The sequence below is a fragment of the Pagrus major genome, chromosome 2 (genome assembly GCF_040436345.1).
Source record: "Pagrus major chromosome 2, Pma_NU_1.0".
NCBI classification, from domain to species: Eukaryota; Metazoa; Chordata; class Actinopteri; order Spariformes; family Sparidae; genus Pagrus; species Pagrus major.
Window position 1 is genome coordinate 26,773,813 of NC_133216.1, and position 19,513 is coordinate 26,793,325.

A 19,513-nucleotide genomic window follows, 5' to 3' on the forward strand; every position below is an offset into this window, starting at 1 on the left:
TGCTTGTCAACAAGATGGCCTTCCTCCTCCTGCCGTTTTGACACTGATTATTTTGGTATCCCCGAGAACATACCGTAAAAGCTTGTGTCACTTCTAAATGGATAGTGGGAGAGCGACTGCTCAGAGTCCTAACAAGGCGTACTGTCAGCTAGACTTTGTTCAGATAACTGACAGGCACACAAGCCTCGATAGCAGCCATCACTAGACAAGGTTGATAACAGAAAGTAGCTGCTGGCTAATGTCGACGTTAGCCAGCGAGTGAGCTAGCCTAGCTACGTGGACACGGATAGTTAACTCGTGTCACCTGCATTTAACCAGACAAACTGGTTTAGTTAGAGTGAGATACGGCAAGGAAAGACCTGTCATCGACAGTTTGCAAGGCTGTCTGTGGAGATTAAAGCTGTTGAGGTAAGTAGGCTAGTAAAATATAAGGTTGATGGTTTTTTTGTCATGTTAGCCTGCTAGCAAGCGCTGTCATGTTATTATCCAGGTAAGTTGTGCTATGCAGTTAGCAAGCTCGTCAGCTAATGAGAGTCTGTTTACTACGTGCAACTACCTATTAATAAACTAGATAAAGTGTTAAAGCTACTAGATGTGGAGCTGGTTTGGGTATAGTTTATGTTAAATATTAATTGACCACTTGACCAGTAAGGCGCTGAACAATTTACTACGACGTTAAGCTAACTGTTTGCTAGTTGGGTAACTTGACCAGCTAGTGGTTTGCCAAAGACGTCCCATCAGACGTTCAAAGGTGATCACTGCAATTAAACTAAACAATCAGATCAATGTTGTTGCTGTTATCTATCGTTTGTGACACTACACTTGTTGGATGTCACTGGAGAAGCTGGCATTTTTCCCGCTAGTCTTGTAGGGTTATAAGGTTATCTAAAACAGAACCAGGAAAAGTAATAGTCAGGTGACCTACAGGAATCAAAGAAATGTAATCAGAGTAAGGACTGTATGTATATTGAGTGCTGTATATGCGAATAAACGAATAATCTAATTGTCGCATCGTATGGCACACAAGCTAAGATGAACAGATCTAGAGTGATTTCTCTTTCGAGGACAGAAGCATACTAAAGTCTGACGTTGCCATTACTCTAAAGTCATAAGTTTTGTCGTGTTTGAAGTAGCCTACTCACATAGAGGTAACTGTCTGACCTGATATTGTGAGGCCATGCATGAATTACCCTCTTTCTTTCAGGCGTTCAAGTAGGTTAATACACTATTTTGACACAGTGGCCTTTGTGAGCGTAGTATCAAAGCTTGCATCGAAAGTCTAACTTGTGATGATGTTACAGCACTTGCAGGCAAACGCTCACTCTAACACACAGACAGCCCTGCATGGCCAGTCGGCCACTCTCTCTAGGTGTCCTGACATAAAGGCTGCTCTTGATGTAATAACGTTCCCAAGCAGACAAGACTGCTGGATTGATGCACTCAGCGCTATTGTTCTGTTGACAGTGTGCCGCAAAGCTGGCCTGCTGGCTGTGCGTCTGTTGCATTGTCTTCACAGGCACACATGCAGTGAAGGAGATTGAGCTAAGACTTTTTGGCATTCCTCCACATTATCATTTGTCAGCTTTTGGTCATCTGTCTGAAATGCTGTGAAAGAGAGTGCCGGTGTGCAGGAGGATCATATGAGGGGGCTGAGTCGCAGGGACACTGTTTTGTGATCATCAGGCTTACTTTTTTTGTAAAAGTAGTCCTATGAGCTAATAGGTTTAAAGGGAACAACACAAAGTCACACGCTGTGGAATTGTTGCTCCGTTTGCCAATCCAACTAAATATTACTGTTTAAGAGGGCTGTGGTACACTATGTGTTGTGAACTACAAGCACCTCACATAGTGGCACCATTATTCTGGTCAGAGTGCATGCTACACTGCTCTTGATTTGTATAGGGAAATTAGTCAGTCCAGCAGAATTCAGTTTTAATGTAATGGGACCAACCTGTCAATCTCACAATGCAAACAGCAGGATAGTAATTTGTGACCAGATCAGTATATCCCTATCAGTATTTGTGTGTATGTGTTAGGGATGCAACGGTAGAGTTTTCCCACAGTTCGGTATGCATCACAGTTTTTGGGCCACGGTAACGGTATGGTTTCGATATCTTACTATAAAACTACTCACACTAGCAAAGGCAATATTGCATGTCAAAATAATTAAAAGCAGATATAGTCAAACCACAAACCTTATTATAAAAATTTAACACTTATCTTAATTGCCTTCCATAAAAAAACATATGCAGTATCCAATCAAGTTAAACAGCAAACATTATTGTAGTATTGTATTGTACTGTATTGTATTGTATTGTTTGCCTTTGTGTATTGAACCTAACAGGGCGTATTGAACGGTTCGATAAAATATTTAATATTGTTGCATCCCTAGTATGTGTTGTCTGGATTTTGACGGCAGCAGCAATCCACAAGCATTCATCTCTGACACAACGGTGCATAAGCTGTTTGTGTATGAAGACATTTTTTGTAATGTTTGAAAAACTAAATCAGAATATTCCACACAGAGAAGGAATGACGTCCTCTGTATTATTGACATAATGTACATGTATGTAGGTTAAACAGCAGAACTACTGTGTCTCAACCAGATCCGCAACAGATCTGTAGTAGGATTTGATTTAGTATACCTTCTGTTATAAAAGCTTCAGTAGCAACATCACTGCCCACCGTAGTACAGTAGCTAGTGTCATCTAGGTTCACATGTCCTACCTGCAGAATTATATGTGTGGAAGTGAAGTGTAAAGTAGTACATACAGAGAATCCCCTTCTCTTTTGACAGTCCATTTGTGAGACAGCTTGGGTACCTAATGGTGCAGACCCCGGCACTGTAGTGCTGTTGTGATTTCGCTGGCTGCCACTGTGTTGGACAGGATTTGAAGGATTAGGTTGAGGCAGAAAGCTTACAACCAAACTCAAGCCTTGACTTGCAGAACTGTTTCAGATTAAGAGAAAAAAGTAAAAGTAGCTCAGTAACTCAAATCAGCTGAAAATTGATTGAGAGGCTCTTTAGCTGTGTCTGGATGTGAGATACTGGAAACGACAGTGTATGGCCGCTTTTTCACCAAAATTAGCAGGTCTACACAGGTTTTTTTTAAACACGGGTGGACCCGCTAAAAATCGCCTGTTGACCCCATTCCCACAGTCAAGGCAGTCTGTCTGTGATTTTTACCTGAAGCATTAGGTTGTATGTCACTGACATCACGTTTCACGTTACGAATGCGCCGGAAACAGGGAACAACACCAGTTAAAGTAAACCCAAACAAGCAGTAGGCAGCATGGAGGCCAGTGACGATGTTACGTTGATCACCTGTTTGTACATTTTACTACAGTATCCTTATTTACTCGCCTCCACCGGATGTTTATAACGCATCAATTCACCACCATCACTTCGCGCGGCGCGAAATACGTCAGAATTTAGTGTGTTCACCCGGGTCTCAAAGCCGAGTTGATTAAAAACCTGTGTCTACTGCAGAGTCAATTGACCTGGGTGTAAATGCTGAGTGCACACATTCCCATTGCACACAGAAAACCTGATCTTAGCGGGTTTAAGTGGGATTTTTGACCAGTGGAATCACAATATCTGAAATTGTGGGTGTATATTCAGTAGTTCATTGTTTTGGGGGTAGGGGTTTGTTTGTTTTTGCTGTTGTTGTTGTTGTTAGCCAGGAGGTTTCTCAACCTTTACAGCAGCTGTCTGTCCCAAGGTTAATGGTGGCTTTTTTTGTATTTACTTGTCGCTTATTTTGAAGAGCATTGTGACAGTAGTGCCAGAATAAGTCCATACATTTCTCAATAAACATCAAACCAAAACAAATGGATTCAATTGTCATCTAAGGCCACGTGAAATCCAAAACGGAGCTTTTGAAAGATAGGATTTGAAAATACTGGTGTGTAAGGTGGACACAGAGAACCAGGCCAAAACGATGACACATCCCTGCATAGAAAAGCTTGGGTGCTCTTAAGCAGTAATTTTAAGAAGCCAGCATTCTGTTTGCATCAGATCTCTGTAATCACTCATGTTGAATACCAGTGAACCTGATCACACATTGAGAGTGTTGTCATTAATCTTCATTGTCAGATGACATTTCACCAAGGGATTTGATTGACAGTGCAACAGCACAGACATTGCTGTTCACCTTGGTTATCTGGCAGAGTTTATGAATCACTGTCATCTGTATTCTGTAAACAGAATTTGTAAACTATTAATTTGACAGCAGTTAATGTGTTAAGATACAGTGTTTTGAAACACATTATAGGTGATCGTGGAGAGCAGGCAGGAGGTGACAGAATTTAACCCGCTGAGACCAACAGTAACCTGGCTGTGAGTGTCGCACTCCGTGCCAAATGTTGGCTGCACTGCACAATTTTGTTGTTTGCCAACCAACGGAGGAGGAGGAGGAGGAGGAGGAGGAGATTTTTCTTTTCAGCTTCTTTGAGTTTCAGTGTAGATGGAGGACAATCCAAAAACACCTAAGCAGTGTTTTCAGATTTATCTGCTCTAGTGTGGTCATTGCCTCTCTCCCAGCCATCCTATATTCAAAGGAAAGTGAGAGCTAATAATTCTGCTCTGTAGTTTGTTAAAGTGGATGATGTCCTGTGTGTGTGTGTGACTTTGTAGTGGAGCACTGCAGTGGGCGGACCGTCTCTTTTCTGGCCCCTCTTATAATACCATCCAATCTGTTATGAGAGATGGATTGCATGATGCAGTGAGAGGGAGGGAAAAAGATGAATTGATGGAAAGGAGGTAGAGAATAAAAGTGGTTAAATAGAGAGAGTCACAAGGGATCATGGAGAGAAAGGGCAGTTAAAAAGGTTCTCTAGCTTTTTTTTCTCACTACAGTATAATCTGCCTGCTCTTAGCTGAGTTGTTGCTGTGTGATTATAGAGGAAGCATTTCAATTGGTTCACCACACTGTGTGGGCGGTGTTTGCTTTTTGCACCTCTCTGAGCCATTCCATTAGTCCAAATGTGCAAAGCACCACCCATTCAGTGTGTCACACAGAAGCACAACAATGACATGTTTTAAAACCTGTGGATTGAAGAAGTCCAGTGGCTGAAGCAGACTACGGTGTCGTCAAAACTCAGAGAAACCAATCTTGAACAAATATGAGACATTTGCTAAATAAGCTCTTTGATCAACCTTGTGTTATACAACAAGATTGTTTAAAGAGCTCTGCACTGATCACGTGGACCACTGTGGGATTTTCAAGTGCTGCAATACTAGTTTGTATTGTACACCAAAACACACCCTGTGTGAACTTTTATATTGGCATTATTCCTTGCTACAACAACTTGGAACATTTGTAATAGTACTTTTGAAGCCAGTTTTATTTTGGGTTATTGCTATTTTGTTATGTGTCTGTGTGTGTATATATACATCAAACTGAACCAGTCCTAATGGTCGGTTACTTGCCAATAATGCAGACTAATGCATACGTTTGGCAAGTTGCTGCCAAACTCCAAAGATGTAACAGGCAAACTGTAAAGTTAATTTTGTCAAAGATAAGAGGACAAGTTCATTAAAGATACATGATCTCACTTGAGATGACCATAGATATTGATATATCTGTATGTATGGAGCTGACTACTATCTCGACCTGTAGAGGGGAATGAGAAGAACACCACACAGAGAGACATGGGACCTAATTTGGTTGTCACTTATAGTGAAAGTAGAAGACTTGTCAACAAGATGTTGAGCAGTGATTTTTTTTTCTATATGTTGTGCGTCACGATCAATTTCGTTCAATATATTGTACATTAGGGCTGCATAACTTATCGCAAGAACTGCAATTATTTTATAAAGGTAAAATGTGTCACAAAACAGTGTTTTAATGAAATGTTGTAGTGCTGCAGAGATGCTCCGGCCAACAAAGCTTGTTCTCCAGATGTAATAAAACATGTTTGGCAGAGACCGGGAGAGATGCCACATCATCATGATTTTACTAGTTTTTCAATGACAGTGAAAATTGTGATGTAAAATTTAATCATCCATAATAATCATGATTTATATCACAATGGCAATATCTGTCAAAATATTGGCAATATCACTTTTTGACCATATCAAGCAGCCCTACTGTACATGTAGGGTTAAATAAATTCAAATCAATACTACCGTAATGGTTTAGAGTGCTCACCTGTATCACGTCATCGGTTTCTTCTGGATGTTGTGCTTGTCAACACATTGTCTCTCATGTTAACAAAAGTTTCCAAATAATGTATGGTATTATCTGGGTGTTGTATGTAGGGTATGTAGGATATGTATTAGCTGATGAGTAAGGATATTCTAAGCAGTCTATCTCATTCAAACCAGCAAAATATTTTAGTATAGTCAATGATGTGTTTGTGGTTTTTGTCTAGACTAACAAAGCTATAAAATTGATAGGAAAATTGCAGTTTAGAGTCAAAAGTTGATATGAAGAAGAGAAGTCGTGTCCACTTTAATCCTATAATACAGTTTTAAAAGGAAATGTATAAGGAGTAAACTCAAAGGAAGCAACTCAGGACAGACAGATGAGGCGTAACTGTGGTACCAAACTGTTCTCAGATGCAGAGGAGGCCTTCAGATCAGCAGTGAGCCAAACATGTTGCTCCATTGCCACTTGTTCCTCTCCTTAAGTATGCCGGCACGTTCCTGGCAGCCCCTACAGCTGGCATAGTTGCAGAAGCAAAGCACGCTGGGTGGACTAAAGGCTTTCCCCCTAGCCTGTAGCAAAGGCTCTTTGGCAGGGAGAAAGGGGTGAGGACAGGGAGGACAGCTACAGTAGTTTCACTACTACCCCACCCCCGCCTGCTGTTTGCTAAAAATAGGTCCAGCATATGCCTGCATGCTCCTCCCTGTGTTGCCTCCTATTAAGCAAGTCCTCTTTGAAGCACTGAGATGCAGGAGAGGAGCAGAGGGAGAGAGGGGAGAGTCCATTTGGAGCTTTTGTGTTCCATCTTTCATCCCTTTCATCTGCAGGCCGCAGACACCAAACCTGAAATGGAATCCCTTTAATTTGATTTAGAGGCTCCAAAGCTGGGAGATGATCTTAGTACACAGTAACAAATGTAATTGCTAATTGAGTTTGGCCAAAGTAGAAGGCAGGCCAGTTGTGTTTAGTTCAGTTAGTATCATGACCATAGTTCTGCTTTCCCCAGTCTGGTGGCTGGGCGGCTGGTGTACAATTCTAACACTCTGTCTGAATTGTACCTCGAGGCAACTTTTCAATACAGCCTCAATTGGTCATTGATTATCTGAACTGGCCCTGATGATGAACTCTGTTTTCAGTGACTGAGCTAACATATAACTTTGTTGTTTCTCTCTTTTCTCTCATTCCTCCCTCCCTCCCTCCCTCCCTGCCTGTTCGCTGTTCTCCACCCCTTCCTCTCATCTCTCCCTTTCCTGTTGATGCAGTTTGTATGCCCGGTGTTGCTGGTGAACTTGGTGACAGACAGTGCCCATCAGGTTGGCACTGGGACAGGGAGCTGACAATGAGAGCTCTGGCTCTGGGTGTTTGCTGGCCTGCATAGATGCCGATATGCCCCTGGGGTCCGCTTCCTGATGGACCGAGACACTTTCTCCCACATCCGTCTGTGGTGCCCACGCCCCTTTGGCACCTACTCCCAGAACAAAGCAAGGAGCCCGGGCTCAGGGGGCAGCAGTGGAGGTGGAGGTGGGACAGGGTCCCCCTCCCTCTGCAAGGCTGAGCCCTCTCCAGATGCCAGGAGGACAGTGGATGGAAGTGAAGATGGGAGGATGATAGTGGGGGTGCAGGAAGAGAATGGAGAAGAGGACGATGTGGGCTCAGAGAACACTCCACCCGAACCTGAGCTTGTTTCCAGCCCCCTGACACAAAGCCAGGCCCCTCCTCCCTCTTCAGCCCCTCCCTCTCCACCCTCTTCCGGATCCCAGATGGAAGATGGACGCGTGCTGTTAGACACCTGGTATGTCATCAAGCCAGGCAACACCAAGGAGAAGATTGCCTTCTTTGTGGCACACCAGTTCAGTGGAGCAGGCCAGCCTAGACCCAGCGCCATGAAGGTAAGGAGCTGAAACAAAATCTGCACCAGTGATTTGCTTTTTAGTAAGAGATCTTGTTTTGTTTTTCAACTAAATGTGAATTATTTTCCCTCTCCACAGGTTAAAGGTAACTGGGCAACTGACTGCAGTAAAGCCAAAAGACGAAGACGATGCTCATCCTATGACCCTCCAACTCGCTCCCAAGCGTCAGAGCCACACCTCAGCCATGACTCCTCTCCTACACCTCAGAGCCCTGATGAAACACTTTTAGGCGGGGTGAATGAGACAGATCTGTTGTCGGTGGCAGAGATGGTTGCCTTGGTTGAGCAGAGGACCGCCATGGCCCTCCAGGGAATTGTGGCTGTTCATGGGAACCAACACCAGCCCCCTACTACCCCTCATAGTCAGGGCCTTAACCCCCACCAGCACACCCTACTCCGGGGCACAGTATCAGACCCCACTCCTGTGGTGTTTGTGTCAGACAGTTCAAATAGCCAGCCCTCCAAAGAGGCAGAAGAGTCAACGTCTCCCATCCAGACAGACCAGGAGCTGGAAGAGCAGCAGGAGTCATGCAGGGTAGCACAGGCCATCGCGCACTTTGAGTCCCAGAACCTGGAGAATCGGCTGCATCTGGGCGCTGGTCCTGGAACAGACTCTTCTAATCGAGACAGAGAAAGGGAGTGTAGGAGAGGAGGGGAATCTGGCATTGTAACCCCTCCTCCACCTCCCAGCCACAGCCATGGTGAGGTCAGGATAGCTTTCAGAGTGTCAAATCTGGACCCGCGGTCTCAGTTGGAGCCAGCTGGCAGGTCCCGCTGTATGTTTATGAGCTGTGGTGGTGGAGGTAACCAGGCAGCAGCCAGGGCCAAAGAGAAAATCACCTGCGACCTCTACCAGCTCGTCAGCCCCTCATCTAGAGACCCAGGTAGTCTGCTGCTTGCCGCCACAACTGCTGCCCCCAAAACAGATGGAGATCACCCAGACAGACAGGCCTGTGGCAGCCCAGACTCAACCCAGGAGCTTTCATCTGGGGAGAAGAAAGCTGTGGGTGTGGGACGGGAGCGAGTTACAGGCTTTCATGTGGAGGTGGTAGTGACAGGTGCTGTGGACCAATGTGTGTTTTATGGCAAGGACAGTACAGAGAATGTGCAGGAGGAGACGGTGTGTTTCGCTATACCTAATGGGGGAGGGGGTGGTGGGGGTGTAGGCAGCTCCACTGACCCTTCATCAGATGATCCCCCTCCTGGACAACTCTTCTTCCTTCAGCCCCCTCGGGGCCCAGAGGAAGATGTAAAAGGAACGGGAACTGGCAGTGGGTCAGGAATGTGCTCTTTGGACTGTGCCAACAATAACGGCCCCGGAACTGGAGTGGGAGTGGTCTCAGGAGAACGGGCACCTCGACCAGATTCTCCCAGTGTTGGGGACGACTGTTCAGACCCTTCGCTGTGTCGCCTCTACCGCCACGTGTCCCATGACTTCCTGGAGATCCGATTCCAGATTCAGCGCCTCCTTGAACCACGCCAGTACATGCTGCTGCTGCCAGACCACATCATGGTCAACATCTTCAGCTACCTGCCGACACGCTCACTGGCAGCTCTCAAGTGCACCTGCCACTACTTCAAGGTGTTGATTGAGACTTATGGGGTGCGGGCAGTGGATTCACGCTGGAATCAAGACCCTCTCTATAGGGATGACCCCTGCAAGCAGTGTAAGCGGCAATATGAGCGCGGGGATGTTTCCCTGTGCCGTTGGCACCCCAAACCTTACCACCACGACCTGCCTTATGGACGTTCCTACTGGATGTGTTGCCGGCGTACAGACAAGGACACACCAGGCTGCCGTGTTGGGCTCCATGATAACAACTGGGTCCAGCAGCCTGCTGATGGCTCTCAGCCTATTCGCAGCAAGAGGGAGGACAGGAGGGAGGAGGCCAGGTAGAGAGGAAAGGGTACACCTCACACATACCAACTCTCATCTCCTCCTGTTTGCCTCCTTCTTTCTCCTTCTCACCTGCTCAGAGGAGTACAAGGAGGAATCAGCACTCCAGGACTGTTGTTTTTCTTTGCTCCAGCACTCCCTTCTCGTACTCGCCCTCAGTGGAGGGAGGTTGAGAGGTAAAGAAGGAAGAGAGGTGTGTCACTCTCCTTGTCCTTATTTTTTTTTTTTTTTTCAAGCTCTCCAGAATCCCTCCCCCCCACTGTGCTCCAGAGTGGCACCTTTTTAAAAGTTTGCATACCAGGGTTGGGGTCCCCTCCTGCTGCTGTCAGTCAGCCCTCTTTCTGCCTCTTACTCAATCGGGTTTCTGTCTAACTCCATACATGGTTGTTAGGTAAATCATGTGAAAACTTTGCAGTGTATTTGATTGAGATTAGCATTCATAAAGTGACGCATAGAAATGTAATGCCCTAGAGCCTGCTTACTGTTCCCAATACTTGTTCTATGTTCTGTGTTGTATCACAAACTTCCATGTTAGCTGTACAATGGTGCTTCAAGGAATGAGCTGTACTGAGTCCAACACATGTAAAAGTTTTCAGTGGTCGAATGTTCAGCATTGCTATAGAAATGTGATTGTATAAAGCAAACTTGATTTTCCGTTGTACAAGATTGCCATTTGTACCTGTCCTGCACCATGCGTTTCTATTTCTCTGAATGTGCTGTAACGTTGTACTATGTTTATTAGTCCCCTGATAATGCTGCTGAAATCATTGCCTGTGTCACTGACGATAATTCTGAAGTAGCCATACCATTGGTTAATGACAGGAACAGTCTCACATTATCGGCCAGTCTCACTGGCCACTGAGAGCTGTTCTTGTCATTGTTTCAGAGTGGACCCTAACCTTGCTGACCAGCCATAAAGAGGAGCCAACGAGTACTTTCTGGTTTACAGAGAATTATGGGAGATGGACTTAAGTGATAAAGACCAGTGGGATTGAATGGGATTAAAAAGAGAAACTTGATGTCACTTTGGAAAGGCCTGATGTCACTTTGTATGGTTTGATTGAATTGCTTGTTTGCCATTTTGTTTTTGTTTTTTTGTTTGGCTGTTTTATTGGGGTGTGTGTCAGAGAATGTTTGCTGTTGTATTTGCTTTTATTCTTGAGGACTGTGTTCTCCCTGTATCAGTCTGTCACCCTACTCAACCTGCAAAGATGTATTTTTTAAATACTCCATCTTTGTTTTAACCCCCAGCTCTCTTCCTTTCCTCTCCCCTCCGTCCTCCGATTCGGCAGAGGGCAGCGTTTGCCAAAGCCGTCATTCATGCTTTGAAGCGGGTGAAACAAAACTACCACAAACCGCAGAAATACTCTCTACACCAGCTTCCAGCCTTAAAAGCCCCCCTACCTCTTACCCACCCTGCGGGAGATTGAGGTGTCAGATACCTCACAGATCAAGAGTATTGGGAGTTGCACAGGACCCTGTAAGTGGCTAGATTTCAGATGCTCGATAGACTCTACTGGATCCACCCATAACTCTTAAGTGTGGGAGTGTAAGATGAACAGTGCCTGGTGACGGCTCTGACTCTTCATTCTTGGAAAACCTCTCTCTCCCCTCCCCCCCTTCTCCCTCGCTGTTACACTCCCCCACTCCTGCAAGCTGACAGACTGGACGTTAAAGAACTGATGTGATGAATGATGCTGAAACTGCATGGAGGTTGGAAGACGGTTGGGTAGTCTTGGGAGAACTCTGTAGGTTCCAGACATGTACAATGCTAATGGGAAATATCTGCTTAAATAAAAACAGAAGTGATGATTAAAACTGGAAATCTGAATCACTACCTGGTTTGTGTGGTGTCTGATAAGTAAATACCAGCAACCAATGATGGCTTTAAAGCCAGTCATTTCACAGTGATTGATTTAATCATTAGTCATTTACAATGACAGTAACAATGCACATGAGATGTAATCAAAGCTGAGTTTAGTGTGACCAAAGGCCAAAATGGCTTTCAAAAGTACAATATGGGACAGAAAAGCAAGCAATACTTTTAGCAGTATTTTTTTAAAGCTATAACCACCAAATAACTGTAAATGACTTAAGGCAATCTTATGATTTATCTTATGTTTGAGTAAATTAAAAAAGCACAGGTAAATACAAATCAGAGCCTGCATTAACATGAAAACTAGAAATTCACATTAGCCTTCAACATGAACCCATGAGTATTAATTACAGTATTAGAGTTTGTCATTATATTGCTCTTCAGTGTCTTATGTAGTACTTAGGTAGGTGCTGTAAAGTGACCCAGTTTAACCCTTTTCATTAATTTCTGGAGCCAAAGTATTAATAGAAGTAAAAAACAAAAAAACACTATTAGAACAAATTTCAGGGCAACTTTTGAAGTTTTATTGAGTTCACATTTTACCTGGCTTCCAAATTATAACTTTTTATTCTCACACCTCTGATTTCAGTGCTGGAAGCAGGCACAGATTGACTGTGATTGAATCAACATGTAATAGTATACAGTAATGGCTTTCTAACCTGATAAAACATTTTTAGATTCCATTACACCTGCTCCTCTAAACTGGAGAAATGCAGTGAAGGATCAAAACCTTTTGCACTCTACACAGAAGTGAGACTGTCTATTTTGAACCTTTTTTTAATTGGAAAAACCTCTGATTTACAGTGCAATGACAAGTTATTACCAACAGATGGCAACACTGTTGTGTTTATGTGTGAGCCCTTTGAGAATTTACCCAGCAATGTGATTAAATCTAATCTCATCAAGAAACCAACTCTCATTTTAACATCCACTTTCTATTAGAATTAATAGGACTGTTAAGCATAGTAACCCCACATAAAAACTGCTACAGCCATCATAATGAGAGCATTAGCATCCACAGTGTACTTCCACACCGGGTCCTCGCTGATGTCAGGCAGCTTCTCTGGTGCCTCAGGTGTGTCTTGCTCCTGGGCCTGGGAACCCCCGCCACACAGCCGACCAACCAGACGACAGATACCAGGCTTTTCTTCCTTCTCAGCCACTGAAGGGAAGAGCGATGAGTCAGTATTTTAGGTGAGTGTATGTTCATTGCGTTCTGTCTTTGTGACTTCCTTTCTTACCTGCATCACTGTTGTCATTCTCCCTCATCCTCTCCGCAGCCTCTTTCCGGGCTCTTCTCCCTTTCTCCTCTTGCTCCCAGTCCAAATCCTTCCTCTCTTCTTTGGAATGCCGCAGGCTGAACACAAGACGATAGAGCTGAAAGGAAAACAAGAGAGCGGAAAAAACAGAATTTTCATTTAAATGCTGCATAATCTGATTTCAGATCAGGGCTCTCAAAATGTTTGTCATGTCGTGGACCCTTGATAAGTCACTTACATGTTGGTCGTCAATGGGCTTGGTGCAGTAGCTGACCAGCAGCACCAGCACTGACGTGCAGAAGAAGAGTATGATTCCAAAGTGGAGGTAATGGATCCCACACACCAAGAAAGGGCAGTTGGAGGGGAAGATACAGCTGCCAGTACCGAACCAGAACTCAGGCAACATCCGACACAGACCCATCAGCAGGCCACCTATCAGGCCCCAGAAGGCACCCTGGTGGTGAGGGCAGATGGGAAATCAAATGTTCTATTTATATGATTTCACTAGGTGTTTCATGCATGATAATGTGACTTAATATGATAATATGTTACCATGTATAACTATGTCATCTCACCATTTCATTGACCCTCTTAACAAACACAGCCAGGAGGAAGACTGAGGCAATAGGCGGAGCCAGGTAGCTTGAGACTGACTGGATGTAATCAAACAGCTGACCGCTCTGAGCCGCCTGAACAACTGGGATCCAACAGATACTGATGGCTACGATGCACAGAACCCAGACTCTAACGAGGAGAGGACAAATAATATTAATAGTTAATAATATCTAATATAATTCACAGTTTCATACAGCCATACACTTAAGAACAGCCTCAGAATGACCTGATGAACTTCTTTTCATCATAGCAACATGAAGAGGACTTCATGGCATATTAGGAAGTAGTCAGAAGGATAAGCTCCTCACAGATTTCTAAAGTTGCAGAAGAAATGTGTCTTTATATGCTGCAATCATTTTTATGTGCATAGAAAATTGTTCAGGAATAATGAGGGTTTTTGTATCATATGATGCTCTGATGTTCACATGATGTTTGCCTAAGAAAGACCTTCAGTGTCAAAGGATTGCATCATTACGTGTTTGGGAGTTTGCAAAACTTAGTGTGCCGACAACCTCTCCTTTTCAAGTAGTCCAGTTACATATGGTTTGTAATAGGCTAGTACAAGAGGAAAGCAGATCTATCTGAGAAGAAAGACTTGATTTGAAGCAACATTTGTTTTACCATAACACTGTTCATTTACCTGCCAACAATAATGAGCTCCCGCTCGGTGGCCTGTGGTCTGATGCGAGTCCAGATGTCCATGGTGAACAGAGTGCTGCTGCTGTTAAAGATGGAGGCCAAAGAGGACATGAGAGCCGCCAACATGACAGCCAGCATCAGACCTCGTAACCCTGCACAGAGAGGAAGGAGAAGAGGACAGAGAGAGGATCAGAGGAAGGTGCTGAAAGGAACGATAAAGACCAAACTTCTCCTCCTCTTCTATATGAGTCATTGTTATGTGTCCTTACCATTCGGCATGACTGACACCACCAGTTTAGGATAAGCTATGTTGGAGCAGCCCACCTCAGTCCCACACACCCTCTTACACACCTCAGGGACAACACAGCCAACCTCATCTGCAGGTGGATGAAAAAGTACACAGACACACACAAACTTTGGCTTTAAACTTGAGAGTTAGAATCAACCTACTGCTGAAAATTTTACCAAAATGGTGTCTACTGCAGAACTATTATGTAAGCTTTCATATTGTTTTTTGTCAACCCCGTTTAAAATGGATTGGAAAGGACAAGTGTCAGCCACCGACCTGGGTAGAGGACCCTGCTGATCATGCCGGGGAACACCATGAGGAACATTGGCAGCAGTTTCAGGTAGCCACACATGATGCAGCCAGCCTTTACATGGGTCAGACTACGAGCTGCAAGGCACCGCTGGACAATAACCTAGAGAATTACAAGACAGGATGGATTATTTTGTGAGAGGTATTTATATTATAGATTCATTGTTTTTATACAAAGAGCAGGGGCAGAAATCTAGTGGAGGTTGTAGGGAGTTTGGGTTCAGTTTGTGAGCAAGTACCCACAGGTTCCATCAATGTTTCAGACGGATAATCTTTACTAAAGTTGTGCGTGGCTGTGATGAAGGTCATGTGCAGAAAGACACTGTTTTTTAAATGTGTTTTGAGTCTTTGAGTCTTGTGGTTCTACGATCTTCCTGATCATTCCTGCCCCTAAAGGATGGCAAAAGTTGCACTAGGTCATCGGATTTACCTTAGCCGGGTTTAAGTGATGCGTTATTGGTTAATTAAATTACATTTAAGTGACTTGCAGTAGTCTTTCTGAGTCAGCCATACTACCTTGCAAATGCAGAGAGCAGAAAGAGTTGAAGGCATTTAGCCCGACTATAAAACAGATCATTACTTTTAGTCTGATTATTAACATCAACCTCAGAAATACTGCCTAAAACAACGAAAGAGAGCAGGGAAAACACATCTACAAACTGTGTCTTCTTCAGCTTTCTTGTTTGTTTGAACAATCAGCTAGATTGATTAATTAGTCTTTAATTTAATGTGATAGTATTATCATATCAAACCATGTGACTTCCACTGGAGTCAGAAGCTGCAATTACTGCTACTGTGCTGAGCTAGGCACGTCTATCTAGTCTATAGACTATTTTCCCTATTATGATTGGAAGCAGCTGCTGCATTATTTATGTGGTATAACAAATTCAACCTCTGAGGTGTTGGAGCACCAGATGGTATTTATCAAATAGAGGAATCAGCAAAAACGTGGTAAATTAGCTGTAGCTGAGGCTTTGTCACCAGCTAGCTGTAACTAGCCACTGCACTCATTGCACATTTCTTTTAGGATAATAATTACATACACTTAAGAAAATAGAAGATTCTATTTTGGGTTGACATGTGTTTACATTAAGCACTACTGTCACCTCCCTGTGTGACTTGGTGCCATGCATTGTTCCAACAGCCCATTATTCTGAAAACTCAATTGTCCGAAGGCCCACTGCAATTTCCCTGCAGTTGTTCAGTGACTGCTGGCCCTGTCCATGGTGCTGAATCAGCAGGGGGTTTACCCTTAATAGGCTGACCCTGACCCTAACCCTAACCTGACAGTAAGATATTAAGGGCAACAGAATCCAAGGAGAGTGTGTGTTTTCGGTCTTCAGAGCAGTGGGAATTTGTTCTCGGAATAATGGAGTGTCAGATGAATGGGCTTTCTGTCCAGTGTGACATTTTTTGGACAATTGGGGTTTAGTGGGTGTTGGAACAATGAGCATTCCTTGTGTCACTTTCTGCCCTTTTCCTATCTTTGAATTTCAACTGACAGGGTAAGACTGAGTGGGATATTCACCTGGTCTGTACACCAGTACCAGCCTCCCACTATAGCAATCCCAAACACCACTCCAGGCCAGGGCAGGTCCCCGGTGGTCGGGTCCCTCAGCAGGCTGAAGGCGTCCTGTCTGGGGGTGTAGCAGTCGGGGGAGATGTTGTAGCGCTGGGGATCCATGGAGGAGAAATTACTCGGCATAGCAGAGCTGTATTTGGCCACCAGAGCGCTGTAGCCTCCCACTTCAGCAAAGGCTGGAAGTGAAAAGGAGAAAGGGTGACTTCTTGGTCATTTAAAGGGTCAGTCCAGGCAAATTATAGAAAGGCATATGTTCTGCTGAATCCAGATGGTGTCTCCAGAAGCATAGTTTCATAATTCACCTACAGATTTAATCCAACTGCCTTAAATTTGTGGTGTGGATATTCCTCCTCCTATTATATTAACATGCAAACAAGTCTGATTTATGTAAAACAATAAGCACACTGTTTTTGTTCTTTCCTACTCAGTAGTCCAGAGCTCTCGTGTTGTCTGATAGTGTCCTGCCTGAAGATATGAGTCAGCTGCTGATTCAGCACTATGTTCTCAACGCACCAACAATTCCCAAAAGGAGGTGGCTGTTTTTTCCCTCCTCCACTGGTTTCTTGCCCACTTTTATCTTGTCTGCCTCCTTCTTTGACTTTGTTGTAATCTGCACCAGGATTACACTGATATATATTGACCTTTTTATGACTAAATCAATAAGGTTGCGAGGGGGCGCCTGTTGTTTTGTCGGCTGGAGAGGGAGAGTTTTGCAGCTATGCAGTGTCAGCAGACTGTACACCACAGCAGCGAAATGAATGATTACTGACCCTAGTTAATCTCCTTCCTGTTGTGAGAGAAGATAGCCACAGGCCTGCAGGGACTGACAGATGCCAAAAAGATAAACTGTGCGCCGTGTGAATGAAAAGAAGAATTATCTGAAGATCACATGTGAAAATGCTTTACAAAGTTGTACTTACAGAAGCCGGTGAGGACGAAGGCGCCGGCAATGATAACAAAGGTCTGAAATGTGTCGGTGTACATCAGAGCAGCCAGGCCACCTGGGTAACACACACACACACACACACTCACTTCCATAAACTTACAAGAGACACACTAAAAATTGAAGCAGCAGAGGCCCTGATTTTCAGTCTTTAATTAAAGATTAATAATAATAATTTAGTCTTTGATCAAACTAAAAAAAACTCTACAGTCCTACATTTCCCACAATGCAACAAATTACATGTTTTTATTTAACCATCTCTGTCTTTAGAAGCTTCCAAACCACACAACCCCAGTTTATAACGGGGGTTTTCTGGTATAGGCTATACATTTGTAGTATCCAAGCCTGATGACATCACTATGACATCATCAGGGTCATTTCAGGGTCACATTTGCACACATACCTGTAACAGTGTACAAAGCTGTTATTAACAGAAGGGTGATGACGGCCACGTAGATGTTCCACCCTAACGCCTGCTGGATAAACACAGCTCCTGAAAACATATCCACCTGAAGGGAGACGGAAGGAGGGAGGGAGTGAAGAGATGAAGAAAGAAGTTCTTACTGTATGTTTTTCTGAATGTCTGTTCTCACACAGGATGACTCACAGAGATCTTGGTGAAAATGTAGAGGAACAGGGAGATAATGGAGAGGTAGAGGCTGATCCTGGTCCCTCCAAACCTCTTCTTCAGGTACTGGGGCATCGTGATCACCTAGTTTCACATGGTGTGTGTCAGTGTAGGAAATCACAGCAAATCTCAGTGAATGATACACTTGTTCACACATGTTGATGCTGAAATGGTAAAACAGCCTGAATTACTTACCCCAGCTGTGAGGTAGACAGGTACAAACAACCAGCCTAGCAGCAGCACGATGAACAGAGCCTGACACATGAGATAAACAACACATAATAACGTATGACATGTTAGACCATTTTCTAGTCTTTTATGCATCTATTCAGTGTTTGAGAATGATGATTAATGCAAACTGCAGATTTGTACGAGCTGTGAGTATATAGAGTGACTTACATTCCACTCAAACCCTCCCACAGCTATGCCACTGGCTGCCCCGGTGCCTGCCAAGCCCACAAAGTGACCACTACCGATGTTGCTGGCAAACAGAGATGCACCTACCTGAATTGAAAAAAATAACAACAAAACAAAACAGTAAATCAAAATCAAATTCAAATAAATTAAGCCACACAGTATGAGGATTATGACCAGAAATGCACAAACTAGACATATCAGTGCATTGTGAAGCATATTGAAAAAAACAGTTGCCTGCCACATTCACAGTTATAGTGTAAAAATAAACTTGTCACCACCCTCTGGTGGACAAATTATGAAATGGTAACAATGTCTCAGAATGACCTGTAACATATCTCTTGCATTTCTGTACTCCAGCTTCTTATCAGTCAACATATAACCTGATACTAATAAGCTTCTACCGGGCTATGTATTTATCGGTCCAGCTCTACACTGAACTCACCGGCCACCAGGTCATGGAGCGTCCTGCCAGGAAGTATCCTCCAACTGTCCCACGTTTGGTTCGAAACATGGACTAAAACACAGACAGGAAAACTCTGTTACTTTGACAAACCAAATGCAAATGTTATCTGTGTCTTCTCCTCCTTTCCATTCATTATTGACAGTCATTGGAATCTCCTCATGATTAAGAATAATAATTCAGACTAACACAGGTGCACTCACCCAAATGCCGACACCAATCACCATGATGAAGTATCCGACAATGATGCTGACGTCTGCTGGGTTGTTGACGGTCACTTTGTCTGACAAGGGATTCTCCATTTCCCCACTTAAACCTGAATACACTCTGTCGAACCTGTAGCCTGATTTAATTAACTTTCAATACTAGGAAACCGACCTTTGATTTATCTTTGCTTCTTATAAATCCTAAACTTATATATCAATATGACCAAAGGGCTAAAAGGCAATACTGTACTTGTCGAAGACCGATGCATAGGCAGGATATGGGTGGTCAGTGTAAAGTGAGAACTTTGGCCAGCTGTTACAATGGGCAGATTCAG

The 19,513-nt window shown here is 43.9% G+C and overlaps 2 protein-coding genes across 4 annotated transcripts; one reads left to right on the forward strand and one right to left on the reverse strand.

Annotated features, from left to right (window-relative positions):
• Positions 1-42: 42 nt before the first annotated feature.
• Positions 43-11,792, forward strand: fbxo46 (F-box protein 46). The gene is made up of 3 exons (XM_073489848.1): positions 43-408; positions 7,412-8,038; positions 8,138-11,792. The coding sequence occupies exons 2-3, from the start codon at positions 7,559-7,561 to the stop codon at positions 9,953-9,955; spliced, it is 2,298 nt and encodes a 765-aa protein (XP_073345949.1). The 5' UTR covers positions 43-408; positions 7,412-7,558; the 3' UTR covers positions 9,956-11,792.
• An 860-nt stretch (positions 11,793-12,652) lies between these two features.
• Positions 12,653-19,274, reverse strand: slc5a2 (solute carrier family 5 member 2). Of its 3 annotated transcripts, none has more exons than XM_073487014.1 (15): positions 19,176-19,274; positions 18,955-19,026; positions 18,495-18,599; positions 18,291-18,350; positions 18,075-18,179; positions 17,871-17,976; positions 17,445-17,525; positions 16,471-16,700; positions 14,910-15,045; positions 14,614-14,721; positions 14,346-14,496; positions 13,666-13,834; positions 13,329-13,544; positions 13,073-13,208; positions 12,653-12,993 (listed from the first exon to the last, which is right to left on the reverse strand). In XM_073487014.1, the coding sequence occupies exons 1-15, from the start codon at positions 19,272-19,274 to the stop codon at positions 12,788-12,790; spliced, it is 1,980 nt and encodes a 659-aa protein (XP_073343115.1). In that variant the 3' UTR covers positions 12,653-12,787. The 3 variants fall into 3 exon arrangements, with proteins under 3 accessions (XP_073343115.1, XP_073343124.1, XP_073343134.1); XM_073487023.1 differs by having other exon boundaries at positions 12,653-12,978; positions 13,061-13,208; XM_073487033.1 differs by having other exon boundaries at positions 12,653-12,985; positions 13,113-13,208; positions 19,176-19,238.
• Between the last annotated feature and the right edge of the window lie 239 nt (positions 19,275-19,513).